The sequence below is a fragment of the Tyto alba genome, unplaced genomic scaffold (assembly GCF_018691265.1).
Source record: "Tyto alba isolate M040663 unplaced genomic scaffold, T.alba_DEE_v4.0 Super-Scaffold_32, whole genome shotgun sequence".
NCBI lineage: Eukaryota > Metazoa > Chordata > Aves > Strigiformes > Tytonidae > Tyto > Tyto alba.
The window spans coordinates 3,847,376-3,862,616 of record NW_024881307.1 but is presented as its reverse complement, the minus strand read 5'-3'; the positions used below and the strand labels follow the sequence as shown (position 1 = coordinate 3,862,616).

The window sequence follows — 15,241 nt, the reverse complement described above, 5'->3', positions numbered from 1 at the left end:
GAGACGGAGCGGGGGGGGGGCACTGGCATTGCGGGGGGTCCCCAAATTACTGACCTTTCCAGGGTGTCAGAGCGGTAGTTGTCTCTTCTAAAAATTAAAGAACAAGCGAAAGTTAAGGCAAAAGGGCAGTGGAAAGCGCAGGCTCGAGACGCTTTGCTCGGCCCGCCCTCGACCTGGGGAAAGCAAGTGGATGGGGCGGCGAGGGTGACGCTGCTGCCCAAATCGCACCCCACTCCTCTGGGGCCACGGTCCCCACCACCCCCCGCCGTGCGGGAAGAGTCTGCGGTGGCACCCCGAGAAAAAAGCAAAGCTCAGGGGCTGGGATTTGGGGGATTCTGGGGGTTCTGCTCTCCCCTGTGCTCCTCCTGTTCCCCTCTGATGCGGGGCCCATCCCTCTTGCAATATGCAAAACGGGTCGATCCTCTGCAATGTCCCCAAAACAGGTTTATCGCCCGACACCAGCCTCCGGGAAGCGACGCGGACCGCGCGACGGGGGCTTTGCTTTTCCCCAGCTCCACAAACCAATGCGGTTCCACCGAGCACTCCATCATGTTACAGACAGCACCAAATGAGCTGCTGAGTGAGGCGGCAGGCCTATAATAACAAGTGCTACGTGTTAAATAAAGCACCAGTTGACCTCCTTCAAAAATTAGATTAAAAAAAAAAAAAAGTATTAAAAGATGTATGCTACATTAGCCTCTGTCACAGAGCCTCGGAAAGGCTCATGTCACAGCACCCACACGGGTTAAACATCCATTTGGCGAAGGAGTGGGTGGGTGGGGGGGGAACTCCCAAAACACTCAGCTTCAGGGAAAAGGGGAGACTCAGAAAGTCGTCCCTCAAAACCTCACGGGTGAGGCGTTCCTCGCGCCGCAGGCAGCGTGGCCGTTGCGTGCAACCTCCCTCTTGTCTTTCGTTACGATAAATAAAGACACGTGAGTCGCCACGAAGGTGGCGGTTGCTTAGGGACCAGCGAGCTCGGCAGCGATGCGCAGGGCTGGCCGCATTGCTGCTAATTATGGGGTGGAAGGAGGGGGGGTGGTGGTGGGGTGTGTCACTCCCGGCAGTGCCAGGGACCCCTGTGCCAGGAGATGGGGGACCCCCGCGTGTCACAGTCCCCTCGGGGCCGCGGCGGGTTAGGGCAGCCTGGGGAGCCCTGAGGGGACTCGATTAATAAAGACTGAAAGGATCATTAAATCACTGTGGCTTTATGGAAATTACAGCCGGTCAAAGGACTCCAATTTTGTTCCCTGATGGGAGTCACAGTCAGGCCGACAGTGCTAAGGGCGGGGATCGTGAAACAGGCTGAGATTTTGCACAACGCTGCCACGAGTTGTACAAAACATCGCTCGGGGGGTTAGGAACCAAACACCTGGCAGCGCTCTGAGCTGTCAGTGGGGAGTTGTCTTCAATTTGGGGGGGGCTGTTCATCCAGCCTGCCAGACCAAGGTCCCACGCTACTTAAGATTTTAACCCCATAAAGCCCCGTAGGGAGCCTACAATGACAAGGTTAAGGACAGACACGTGGCTGGGGCTTGGCACAGCCAGCCTGGGCAGCTCTGCGGTGCCAGTGGAATCTATCTCCCTAAAAAATGGGTTTATTTGGGACACCAATTACCAGGAAGCCCAGTGGGGAAGAGATTCAGGATAGCTCCTAGGCAACGCTAACGATGGCTTAACGGGCAGGTAAAGGCGCTAATGTCCATCACTCACAGCACTGACTTTTGTGGGGAACAAATGGTTATTCGGCTCATTAACATCCAAGGTTAGCTCTACATTGGCGCTGCCGGCATGGAGCCCAGCACCCAAGATGAGACAAACTCTGCTCGGGAGAACCCAACGCAGCTGCCGATCTCCCTCGAGAAACCTCTTGGCTGGGCTGGGGCTCCCCCTCAACCACGTCCAGCCCCTCCCCAAGGACGGCGAGAAGCAGACATCACTTCCCAGGGTCTCAACGCACCTCGCTCTACCCACGTTGGTGCTGACACGTTAAACAACCTGACGTGTGTTCGGGTGCTATTCCAATGCACTCCGTACTGCTAAGGCACCCAGCCTCCTAGCCCTGAGCCGCCCCACTGAGGGAACCTGGGGGCGAGGAAGGCTCCTCTCCCCTTCCTCTCCCCCCTCTCCAGACATCCAGTAGTGAGGAAAATCCAAGGCAGAACAGCCAGGAACACAATGCTTTGCAGCACGGAGGCTTGCAAGTTGCCCGGCGCACGCTGCTCGAGCTTGTGCGCCCAGGGGAGAAAACAATGGAAGAGAAAAATTCACATGACAATGGATTATTTATGACTTTGCAAAGACACCGGCATGGGAGATGCGGAGGACGGTGGGGATGCCCGGGATGATGGCAGCTGGTTGCCAACACATCGGCCCCCTTCCAGGGAGAGCAAAACTATCCGGGAGGAAAAAAGGGTGTGCTGCTTTGGCGGGGGGAAGCGACACCACACACTGCACGGCCATTGCAAAAGGGTGACAAACCCCACAGAAGCACCTACCGAGCCCCTGCCCGGCCAGGCACCGCACCCGCTCACGCTGCACCAGAAAAGCTTCCCACGCACGTACACGACGATGGAAGGAAGACGTGGGATGGGCGTTGCCTTCTACAAGGAGACCAGATTCCCAGGGACACCCTTCCTCCTACCCTGCAGCGCTCCCTTCGTTCTACTGGGTTTTCCTTCCACTTCTTGCAACCATCGCACACCCGCAAGCCGGCCGAGCCCCCATGCTTGGACCCACCAGGACCTTGTTGCGCTCCAGCCCCGTCTTTCCTACAGAAGAGGGGTTCTCCCGCACGCTCTCTGTGGGTTTAATTAAGTCCTTGGGACATGCTAGGAAAGGGTTTGCAATACCCGGACGGCTCAAGGCCGTGCTTTGCATCAAATGCTCTTAGTGGTGATTAATGCCAACCCCTGCTCCGTGGTTCGCTTACCATGGGCCGGGATTAACGTCACCCATGGTCAACGCTCACCATGGGGTGGGACAATGTTGGGGTGACCTCAGGAGCTGACGGAGGTCCCCAAGTCCTGCTCCTCCTCTACGGTTCAGCAATGAGGACTGCCCGCTCCATACCCCTGGCAGTGGCCAGGGCCAAGGGCTGCTGGCCATCTCCAGCTCTTGGTGGTCGTGAGAAGGATCTGGGGAGCGCGGCCCCTGCTCTGGCTCTGCCGCTGGCTGACGAGGTTTGAGAAGTGTGTCGAGCGATTACAGCCCTTCCTGGTCATAAGTGGTGTCAGATGGATGCATCGCTCTCATCCCACCTCCAGCACGTGGCGAAAACAGCCCCCAGGTGAGGGTACAGAGCTGCTCCCCCTCCCCGCCTCCTCCCGCCGTTCAACACAGGAGGATGCTGTGAACCCGAGACTCTCCTAGATATTTGTCAGAAAGAGTAGATGGAAACCCTCAGCCAAATCCTTGCCTTGACAGCAGATCCCAAACCCAGTGCCAAACGCCTCTGAACAGCGGGACCTGAATCAGGAGGTAGGTTTGGAAGCTTTCCACTTTCCCTACGCTCGCCACGGCCTCCAACCCACGGCACCAGGGCAGAAAGGATCAGCAGCAATCGCACCTCTCCCCCAAAAGACAAAAAGAGACCCATCCCACGTCTCCTGTGGCAGTGGTCTCACTGTTAAGCCATGTCCCCTCCCCGCCTGGCTCCCTTGACCCTACTTACCGTAGAGGATCATGCTGGCGTTGGTGTTTCCTAGCTGGTTGGAGGCTACGCAGGTGTAGTTGCCGTAGTCCTGCTCGGAGACGTTGAAGAAAGTCAGTCTGGAGAAGAAGGCTTTGTTCTCCACTTTCAGCCCTTTCTGTCCTTCAGCCAGCCTGGGAGGGAGGCAGAAGGGGAGAGGGTCACGGGGGTGGCATCAGGAGGAGAAGCGCCTGCTCTTTTCCACGACCCGCTATCCCCTGGTCCTGCCTGTGAGCGGGGATGTCGAGCTCGAGGGAAAGATCGGGCATGAATCGCAGACTGGTTTGGGTTGGAAAAGACATTAAAGCCCCTCCAGTCCCAACCCCCTGCCCCGGGCAGGGCCCCCTTCCCCCAGCCCAGGGGGCTCCCAGCCCCGTCCAACCTGGCCTTGAACCCTTCCAGGGAGGGGGCAGCCACAGCTGCTCTGGGCACCCTGGGCCAGCACCTCACCCCCCAAACAGGGAAGGATTTCTGCCTTACAACTCACCTAAATCTGCCCTCTTTTAGCTTAAAACTGTCACCCCTCATCCTATCCCCACGCTCTGATCCAGAGTCCCCCCCCACCTTCCCTGCCCCCCCTTTAAGCCCTGGGAGGCCGCTCGAAGGTCTCCCCGGACCCTTCTCTTCTCCAGGCTGAACCCCCCCAACTCTCTCAGCCCGGCCCCCCAGGGGAGCTGCTCCAGCCCCCCAGCATCTCCGTGGCCTCCTCTGGCCCCGCTCGAGCAGCTCCGTGTCCTTCTGCTGTTGGGGGCCCCCGAGCTGGCCCCAGCACTGCAGGGGGGTCTCCCCAGAGCGGAGCAGAGGGGGAGAATCCCCTCCCTGGCCCCGCTGCCCCCCCTGCTCTGGCTGCAGCCCAGGGCACGGGTGGGTTCTGGGCTGCAAGCGCACGGTGCTGGCTCATGAGCAGTTTCCCCCCCCACCAACACCCCCAAGTCCCTCTCCTTGGGGCAACCCCTCCTCTGCAACCCCTCCTCGCCCAGCCTGGGTTTGCACTGGGGATTGCCCCGACCCACGGGCAGGACCTTGCCCTTGGCTGTGTTGAACTCCACGAAGAGGGAGAAGGGAAGGCACGAGGAGAGATATAGGAGATGGACACTGCTCTGCTGGGTCTTGTCCCTTAGCTGCCAGCCCACAGCGTCCCCGTGCTGCCTGGAGGCATCCTCACAGATGCAGAGTCACTGATGAAGGCTGGGGCTCGGGATGCTCCCACGCCCAGGGAGGCTACTGGGAAAGGCTCCTTCCCACCACCAAAAAAGCCAGGCTTCCCTCTCGCGTCTGCCTCGGGGTGGGGGGTGTGTGTATCCTCGTTCCCCCCTGCTCTGCGGGATGCCTTCCCTCACCCCTGCCAGCTCCCTGCCGTGCCCCGCGTGGGGCTGGCAGCGTGCACAGGCAGCAGACGCTGCAGCAAATACCTTCGGGTGGACCCAAACGCTCTGCACCGCCTCGCCGGGAGGCACTTCTCCTCCGGCACAAATGCCGGAGCATCATCCAAGTGCTTTGACTTCCCTGAACTGGCGTCCCCCCTCCCACTCCGCTCCTGAGGCTCTTTTCCTTGCTAATTCCTCCCGGGAGGTGCTGGATCTCCGTGATCGTTCCTGTCGGGCTCCGGCTGCCGAGCCGGGCTGGCTGAGCCTGCTCCCGCCGCCGCTTCGCGGGCCCTCGTGATCTGACCTACTTCTGAGCGAAGCCTTTCATCTGCCATGCAAACATCCGCCGCTTTTTACACTCCGCCTGCTTCTTTCCTCCCAAAACAGCCTAAGCGGGTGGCCCCAGCCTCCCCTCTAGCCCTTTTTTTTGGCTAAACCATGCCTCCTTACCAGTAACCTGCATGGCTTGTCCTGTGTTTGCATCCACCCCAGCCCCTCTGGGCTTCCCAGGGAGAAGCGATGCAAAAACGGGTTAAAAAAGCTTTGTTTGGGGTCGGAGACGTTTGCTCCAGAGCTGGACCCTACCCCTGGCTGCACTGCTCCCCCTCCTCGCTCCCCAGCCACGGCTTTGGCTGGACACGAGAGCTGCCGGTTGACCTAAAAAGGCGATTTTTCACCCCAGCGCTGGGCAGGCCAGCGTAGCAAAAGCCTCTCGACTGATGCTGCGTTTCTTCCGGCTTCTCAAGAGCAAGGGGCTGACCCTGCCTTTTCGAAAAGCGGCAGGGGTTTCACCCGCTCTTAAGTGCTTGGATTTGCGCTGCCAACATCACTCTCGGCCGTTACGCTTCACCCAAATTTACCGTGAGGTTGTCAACCGGAGGCACGGGCGGCCGCAGCGATCCTGCCTGCGCTGCCTACCCAGACGGAGGCCAAAACCTGTCTGGCTGGAAGAGGCTCCTGGAAAAATCCTGGAAAAATTCTGCCCTGCCCCCCCCCACCACCTCAGCTGCCCCTCATCTATTTTCCACCGCGCAGACAGCGTTGAGCTAAATATAAATCCCTGGCACGCTTCGAAAAGATACTGAGCGGCGGAGGGTGCCGGCCGCCTGCTGAAACGCCCAGATCAGCCCCCCAACAAGCGAAGGGGCAGCTTGCCCCTGCCCCCCTGTTTTGCCTTCCCCCCCCCCCCCCCCCCCCCCCCGGGGCTCTTACCGCTTGTCGTCTTTGTACCACTGGAAGTCGGCGGAGGGGACGGCCGAAGCTTCGCAGAGCAGGATGCCCTTCTGCCCCACCGGCACCCCGGTGCTCTTCGCATCCGAGATGTACGGCGGGTCTGCGGGGAGGGGATGGGAAACCTGGGGTCAACGCCCAGCAGCTTTGGGGCGTCCTACCCCCCTCCCCTCGCTCCTCAAGTTCCCTTTTCTTTCTCTGCACTTTGGAAGGAGCCAAAATCATCTCTGAGCCCACACCCAGCTCCTGCCACTCTGGTGCTGCTCTCCAGGGATTTTGGGGGGTCATAGAGGACCCCACACCGCAGCCCAGCCCCTGTGCCAACCCCATGCAGCTGAAGGGGTGGCCAGAGAGGAGTTTAGGAGATTCTTCACCTCTGCCTCTGAGCAGAAATGGTGCTGCTTTCTACCTCGTGCTTGCTTTCTCTCTCCCATTTTTCTCTAAAGGAAAAAAATTCCTATTTACTGCTCACTTCTCTCCTCTCCCCGGAGGTTATCGGCACAGCATCTCACCATGGGCGGAAAACCCAGGTTGATGGAGACAGCTGAGGAGGAGGTGGTAGAAAAAAAGTGGAGCTCGAAAAGAAGGGGAAAAAAGGGGCAAAACACCACCTGCTCAGAAAACCGCCGCCACCTGTCTCAGCTCTGGGGCCCAGAAGATGGGTTCGCCTCGCTTCCCCCCCCACCGAAGTCCCATCCCCTCGTGGGGCAGCACGGTGACCCGCTCTGTCCCTGTCCCCAGCAGCCCCCCCGGCCTCCTCACAGTTGACGGTGACTTTGACTCGCTGGACGACAGGCGCTGCCACGTCGTTGGAGGCGCTGCACTCGTACTCCCCGGACTGCTCCCGCGTGATGCCCGTGATCTCCAGGTACTCGTCCTCGCTGATGAAGCCCACGGCTGCAGAGGCAGAAGGAGAGGGGCTGTGAGTGATGGGGAGACACGACAAACCTGTGCCCACCAACCCGTCACCCTCTGTGACCGTGTCACGCCACCCGAGGACATCCACCCTGCGAATCCCAGTGCCTCTGCCCCACTACCCCAACAACACCCCTGCCAGAAAGGTGCCTGCGAGCGCTGGAACCTCTGCGGTGGCCTCAGCCCCGGCCAAGCACATCATTTGCTGGAGATGATGTCCCCAGCATGCGCGGGGAGGGGGGCAGAGTGGTCCTTACCAGACCTGCCCCCTGCTAGAACGACCTGAAATCGCCTCTCCTTGACATCTCCGCATCCCACCCCCCTCTCCTCTTGCTGGGAGGCACCGCTGGGCTCACCCAGCTCTAATTTTTCACCTTCAATTACTTCACAGCCAGTTTATTCCCGTTAGTTGTGGTGCCAACATCTCCCTTCAGCTGAAACGCTTTGTCCCGGTGCCACTCCAGGCTCATTTCAGTGGTCCCCGCGGCGGGGGCTGTGCTCTCTCCCCTCTCCCCGGCCCAGGCTGCGCCACAGCTCCTGGCTTTTCTCAAATCCAGGCAGACTTCTTCAGCAGTACTTCCTTTTTTCTGCCATCTAACGGGGCCCCCCTTTCCTTCCCAGAGCCTGCTTCGCTTCGAAGTGCTCCTGGAAACCCACGGCGCTCGGCCGGCGAGACACGGGCGCCGGGGCCGCGACAGTCTCCGGGTCGGTGGCGGCCGCGGCGTTACAGCGAATGCAGAGTTCAAGGAAGGCAAGCTGGCAGTTAGGACGTGCCCTGCCAAACGTCCTGGAGAAACGCCGCTCGCCCCCGAACAAACGGCACGAGCGGGTTTTTGACAGCCCCCCCCCCCCCGCTCCAAACGGGGACATCTTCCTCCTTTTCGTTTACATCTCCCCATCGGATCTCCCGCAGCCGAGATGCTGTAATTACTGCGCGAAGCATCTCCGAGACCGGTGTCACACTTAATATTCCTATAAATTTTAAACGGTAGTCCTTGGTACATATGTGTGGCAATTGGTGTCATATTTTAATTAGGCTTGCCCTACACCATCTGAAATTAATAATAGCTCGAATTACCAGTGTAATTTATAAATTAACATTGCAGCAGCATTAGGAAATAAATTAGCTCCGGACAGCTGTTTCTGGGAGTGAGTGCCAACGGCAGAGAGGCCAGGCGCAGGCCCCCGGCCCCAGGGGGACCCGGGTGGGTTTGGATCCTGCGCTCGCCCTCGCCTCCCACCCAGCTCTCACCGCCGAGGGGCCGCGGCTCGCCCGGCCAACCCTCTGCATCTGGCTCCTAACACACGCAGGCGGGAGGCTCCCGTCGGGGCACGCACCGCCTGCATCCCACTGGCTGGTCCTTTGCGAGCATCCCTTCCCCGCGGGGCCTGGGCATCTCGCTGCTGCAATCCCAGGTGCTGCTATTTTCAGCTCAAACTAGGGCAAATACGCTCAGCCGTAAAATAAAATCGTAACAATTGTCTCTCTCTCTTTCCTGCACCAAACCTTGCACGGCGGCCCCGGGACACGTTCGCTGCTCGCTCGCACCCTCGGCAGCTGAACCGAGGGTGCCGCGCACACACAGGCACGCATCCCGCTATCCCAGGCTGGCCTAACTGGGAAGGCAGCCCCGCACCGCCCCGGGGGTTTTGGAAAGCGGCGGAAGCAAGTTTTCCTGCGCGACCCGCCGTGATGAACTGCTGACGTCCGCCCGCGCCCGCAGCCCCCGCGCCGAAATTCCCACCACGGTCGAAACTGCTGCGCTCATCAGTACGTAGCGCAACTGAAGGGCAAGATACGGAGGCGTTACCCACAATCAATACCCTTTGGAGACACAAAAATCGCAGCGTTACATCCACTGGGCCTGCAGCACTGTGCGCCGCAAAAAAAGGAGAGGGGGGGGAGAAAAAAAAAAAAAAATTAAAAAAAAAAAAAATCCCTTTTATGGCTGACCTAGAATCAGCTTCTCTGTAGCACAGCGCTGCCTGCTGATAAAATAACGACACAGCCGGTGGCCTTCAGATGCTCCGTGCGCAAATCTGACTCCAGTTTGTGCAGAGGCTTAGATAACACTCTGCTTCCTAACTAACCAAAGGCCCCTCCCCGAGCGTGCCGGAGCTGGCTCACCCACGGCAAGAATTAGCTCTCGCCGTAGCCGAGCTGTAGCGCGCATCCCCGGTTTGATCGGGGAGCAAAGCAGCTCGAGTGCATTTCATTACCCAGCAAAAGACGTCATGAAAGTAACTGCGAGGGTCAGCTTTCCACCTGCGGAAGCTCAGGAAATGGAGAGATGAAGGCTTCCTCTGTGCCTGCGTAGCGCTGAGCTCTGAGAGAAGTAATCGGCCGACGGAGAGGCAGAGAGCGAAGAGTTCAGGGTTTCGGGGTCTGGCTCGTTTTGCATCAGCACCTGGGGGATTTTGGCTACAGCCCGTGGACCCTCACGCACAGAGCTTGCCCCGGACCGAAACGGGGATGCTTTGCATCGGATCTGATGCCTGCTTTCACCCTGAGCACGATCTGGTATTACACATTCTCAGATAACGACAGCAATTAGAAAGAATACCCCTGCTAGAGGCTCTGGCCGGGTCCTGCTTCCTTAGTGCCAGCTATAGCATCTCAAGGAATAAGGTGACACGAGGGAGCCCTGCCCCGAGGGCACCACTTCATGCTGGCCAAGCGGGTGACGTGAGGTGATCGGGACACCCACTGTGTCCCCCGTCCCCTCCTGTGCCAGGGGTTTTGCAGGAAAACCGGGTGGGTAAAACCACTTTGCTGCCAGGTCACATTGGTGCCCGTGTCAGATGAGGGGCGAAAGTTTGGGCAGAGAAAAACTCGGCTCCTTGGCGTTTGTGCCTCTCTATAATGGAAGTCTTGTTGACAGTTGGACAAAACTCATTCACTAGTTATGCTAGAATTGGAAAAAACAAACAGACAGGACCCAGGGAGCAGGGCCAGGGTTAAGCAAATGCAATCTGTAAGGGCAGACTTTGCTTTAGAGAATGCAACGGGGTGCCTGTGTCACCGTGGCTGCTGGGGGGGCTGGCGGGGCGTGGGAGAGACATTTATCCAAGTGCCGGGTTGCATGGGGACACAGATGCTGCTTTGGGTGAATCTCAGCTCCCCAGGCTTAGGAGCGAGGCAAGCCCCAAGCCCAGGTTTAGGACGGGTATTGTTTCACGAACCAGTCTCACATACATCGGGCCCTTCGGGATTGCGCCGCGGTCCTCCCGCAGGGTTGGAGCTAGAGGAACGCGAGGGGCACCCAACTGCCCTGGTCCCTGACTCCAAAAGCACCCAGAGCTCGGGGATGCTCGGGGCAGGGCCAGCCCAGGGCCCCGCAGCTCCCCTGGAGGTACTTGGTCCTGCTCCACCTGAAGGGATGGTGGGAACTTTTCAAGGCTGTGAGCACAATTAAGAGCTGAAATGTTGCGGGAATTAATGGGAGAGCTCTCTCCTCAGGAGCTAGAAAACCAGCACAGCCAGCACCCATCATTATTATTATTAAAACTAATAATATAATACAGGCCAGAAATGGAACAGCCACGGATAGGTAAAAGCATAATCCTTGCTCATCAGCCGAGGATAACAGAGTGCGAGCTGGGGAGATGGAAAACCAGAGCCCGAATCCACCTGGGTGGTGAGCGGGAGCACAGATTACCCCGCACCATTTCGGACTTTGCTCTGCCAGACCTGCAACTCTGCAGATCTCCACAAAAAAAAAAACAAACCTCAGGGAAGACGAAGCACAAGCACAAAGGAGCAAGGGGGGAAAACTCAGCCTGGAGCTGCAAAATAGCCAAGACGGACTCGATGCATAATCAATATCCCACATCACGAAGAGAGCCCGTGAGCTCGGCAGCGTTCGGGAGCCTCCAACTAGAGACAGCCGAGCCCCACAGCCGTGAGCAGCCCGAAATATAGAGGTAGAAATAACTGAAGGATGCCTCTTGCACGGTGTGGATAAGCCACTCTGGGCACGTCAGAGAGATCGCCATCAAGGCAGCGGTGAGTGCCCTGGGTCGCAAGGCCCCCGGTACAGGGGATCTCGGCTGTCACGGCGGTGGGGGGGTTGTGGAGGCGAGGTGCCGGTCTGGAACGGGGCACCGAGGTAAACCCAACAGATAAAAACACTGCGCTTGGGTCCCGCGCAATGTCAATTCAAGGCACGGGCAGCTGCCTCGTGCATCCATATTCCTTTCTCCTTCCCTCGCTCCTCCTGATTTTCGCAGCCCGACTCATCTCCCTTCTGCCTTCTCCCACCCCTTTGCTTCCAGTGAGCCTCTGACAAGATAATAACTCACCAGAAAGCGAACACATGTTCCCAAATTAATTACGTGCCACCATCCCCCGGCTCGCCGTTGCAGCCGCGTTCAGGTCTCCAGGACGCATCGCATACGGCTCTCCCTGGCTGAACGCTGCCTGCGACGCTGTGCAAAAAAGCTTCGCTGAACCGGGGGCGAGATGGGTCCCAGCGTCCCCGCAGAGCTTGCCAAAGCCTCGCCGTGGAAGCCTGAGGTGCCCTGAGCGAGGCAAGCAGCGGGGGTCCTGTCACCGCTTCCGTGCGCCATGCCAGCCCCTCGGGATCGCGACCCGAACGAAGCCTTCCCGCCCTACGCCATGTCTGCAGGCGATGTGAGGACACCATCATTTCCTGTGAGAAACAGCCTCGAGGGGCTTTGTCCCCAGATTTTTGGAAGGCAAAGCATGGGAAAACAGACAGGCGCAACGTGCGAGGCGATGAAGGAAGGACACGGAGGGGATAGCTCCATGGGTTAGAGAAGCAAACCCTGCCCACGCCCCGAGCCAAGCGGCATACGCCAACCGGCAGCGCCCGGAACAAACAGCCCATCTTTCATGCTGCCGTGTGCCCGGACCAGTTCCCTGCACCTTGGGTCGAGGCGAGCCAGCCCAGGGCTGGGATACTTCCACCTCTAAAGCTCAAAGGCACCACCTCAGCAATCACCCCACAAAGGGCTTGATCTCCAGATGCCCCAAGTCCCAGGGCCAGTCCCGAGGCGCTATCCTGCCCGCTACACCGTGCCGGGCCCCGATGCTACTAGCCGGAGTATAGGAGAATATTTTATGGAGATAATTTTATTAAAATGTTTACAACAATGCAGATATTGACATCTCTCTTCAATCGATAGCACAATTTATTGTCCTTCAAGGTGAACATTAAGCCAAGCTGCCCATTAGTCAATATTTACCTCCAAGGTCTATAAATCTTTATACGGGCTTCAGCGGATGTTGACAGCAGCTGATTCCAGATAAGTAAAAGTAAGAGCGTGAAACATTGCTCCTTTTGGAGGTGAAATAGTAACTAGTTAATTACAGTCCCTACAGCGATTCTGAACTATCAATTTATGGCTACTTCTGGCAATAAAAATTAACACCGCGCAGACTCCCGGCTCCAAGTGACGTGCTAAACCCGAGAGCCATATATTTCAAACGTCACTCCGATGCGGTAGTGATGGCCGTCCTATAACAGTTTATAGTAAATAAATAAAACACACAAAGGTAATAAGAGCGAATTGTCGGCGCCCGAGACCCGCTTCGCCTCTCCTCCGCTCTGGCGGCAGGCGGAAAAAAAAAGTGGTGATTTAGTAGCATCGCACGGGCAGCTCGGCTCCTGGTGTGCAGGGAAGGAATCACCCCAACCCCGGGCTCTTAAAGCAGGGGGGACAGCCCTGGTGATGCGGGTGAAGAAAAGCCAAAGCTGCCTCCAGCACGTGCCCTGGCCGGGGATGGGGGAAGCACTTGCTTCACCTCTTTCTTAATCAGTTTTACCAGCTCCTGACTGCTCAATTAACACGTACAGAATAAAGTTCAGGCAGTTCAAAAATTCCCTTTCTCTTTTTCTTTTGATCAGGCAAATGACACCGGTTAGGGCAGCTTCCCCTCCGCGCACCCCCGTCTTTCCAACTCCCGGTGCTGGCTTAGTGCCGCCACGCTCCGGTGGAGAAAGATTGGGGGTAATTAACCTGCTGGAAATCATCCAGAGCAATCATTAAAAAAATGATTTTTTTTTTTTTTTTTTTTTTTTAAGATTACCCTATTGACCCAGGCAAGCACGCCAGGCTCCTCTCCTCTGCTCACCAACACTACATCCTCCAGCCCGTTTCCATCTGTTACCCTCCTTAGAGGAGTGATCCCTCTAGAAAACACACCCACACGACCAGTGTACGGCAGATTTGGGGTACGAACCTCCTCTTCCTCATTTTTCACAAGCCTTCAGAAGGACTGTAACCCCACAAACAGGCACACGGCGTTATCAGACGCTGCATCGCGCTTACACGGCACCAAGCCCCTCTCTTTTTGAAGTTTCCCAGTGACAAGGAAAGAAATCTTTCCTCTTACACCTTTTTCTGTGTTAATTAGCACGCTTCCGTGGCCTGATGTTGTGCGAAGCCCCGGGGGACGGTGCTCTCGCTGCCGGGCTTTTGCGCGGGCACTCGGAGCCGTGGGAGCTTTGCAGTAGCTCCCTCCTCCGCTTCCCCCCGGGGGGGGGGTCCCTCCTCATCCTCACCCCCCAGGGGGGTGGTGACGGTCACCAGCTGTGCCCCATGGCACCGAGGAGAGGGGAAATACCCTGGTTTTCCTTGCTCATACCCGTCATTTAATTGGATTCGGCAGAACTTTCACAGCCAGTTTGGCTCCGCGCCCTCATGGGCGCTGGTGGGGGCTCCCCGGTCCCAACCACTGTGCCCAGGGCTCCCAGTGCAGCCCAGTCAGGCTCAAGCTGAGCCACAGATCCATAAATTCCTTCTTCTGAACCAGTATCCGCATCCCTTCCTACCCCGGGCAGCTGGAGCCTCTCCTCGTGTGCAGCCACAAGGCACCTTCTCTTCTCCTTGTCGATATTTTGGGCGTAACAGGGAGCCGATGGTGCCTTGCGTTTCTCTGAGACGCGATGGGAGACCCTCCCGGGCGTGATTTTGGTCTGACATGAGCAGAGGTGACTATTTTGGAAAGCCCCATCTCCAGCTGCTGCCCGTGAGCACGGGGAAGGGACGTGGGGATTTCCACAGGCGCCCTCCCATCGGGAGCCAGCACGAAGGCTGCGGCTCCGCAGCCCGCTGCCAAACCTCCGGCTCTTTGCCTCCAAGGAAGATGTTTTCTTCCCCTTCTCGTGCTACTCGAAGCGAGGTCCGAGACAGGACCCACCTTTGCAGCCACATTTCCTCAGCTCGAGACCACACTTGGGGCTCAGATGTCCTACAGCAACTCAAATATATTTAATTATTAAGTGAGCGCGTGCGATGCATCTCACTAGCCACTGGGAACGTGCAACTTGCAGGGACCTTCCAGATGCCACCACACCGCCTGCTCCTGGTCGCTCAGCCTGTATTCACAGCCTCTCCTCACCATCCACAGCCAAAGCAAGGCACGAGGAGCCAAAATGTGAGCGGGCTCCCTCCAGGCACGGCCACCTCGCCGCCGTGCCTCACGTCCAGGGCCGGACCTCCCACACCAAGCCGTGCCGGGGACGCCTGCCCGCTCCGCTCACCTCGCCGCGCAGCCGAGTCAGGCGAGCCACCCATTACAGCACCATTGTGAAGAGTTTTTAGCTTAAAAGTCCTTGAAAGTTTCCCACTGTGACTCGTCAAACAAGATCTTTTTCACTTTTTCTCTCTTCTCTGCTAACAATATTTATACTCATTTCTTTTATTGAAATCTATCCGCCGCCTGTTCTATTAAAGCCACCTGAGTGGCAGCTCCTATTCTCCAGGAGCCTGCAGCCCATCTATTCTCCAGACAATGAGATACAAGCAGTCTATCTTCTATTGTGCTTCCCGGCCTTCGGCTCGCAAATCTTCCATCTCAAAAAAGGCATGTCAGAGACGCCTCCACGCAAAAGATCGGAATCCCGGGCTGCACGGGGGCTTCCCGGTGCCGGCCGGGCTCGCTGCCCTCCCTCTCCAGTCGAGCATCTCCAGGGAGATGCTGCCGTGGTTCCCGTGATCCCTCGGGGACGCTTTTCCCGCGTCGCAAGTTGTCCTTAAACGCGGCTCGTCACCGTCAGGCAGCTGCCGCACA

The 15,241-nt window shown here is 57.9% G+C and overlaps 1 protein-coding gene across 4 annotated transcripts in view; it reads right to left on the bottom strand.

The window, feature by feature from the left end:
* The window catches only part of LOC116958960 (protein CEPU-1), a 344,224-nt gene that overhangs the window by 2,346 nt on the left and 326,637 nt on the right, over window positions 1-15,241 (bottom strand). For 3 of the 4 annotated variants that reach the window (XM_042800720.1, XM_042800722.1, XM_042800719.1), the window contains 4 exons: window positions 7,051-7,185; window positions 6,271-6,391; window positions 3,674-3,825; window positions 55-87 (listed from right to left, as the gene is read on the bottom strand). In XM_042800720.1, coding sequence (XP_042656654.1) covers window positions 55-87; window positions 3,674-3,825; window positions 6,271-6,391; window positions 7,051-7,185 — 441 coding nt within the window. The remainder of the gene's footprint in view (window positions 1-54; window positions 88-3,673; window positions 3,826-6,270; window positions 6,392-7,050; window positions 7,186-15,241) is intronic. The other variant, XM_042800721.1, reaches the window with a different exon arrangement.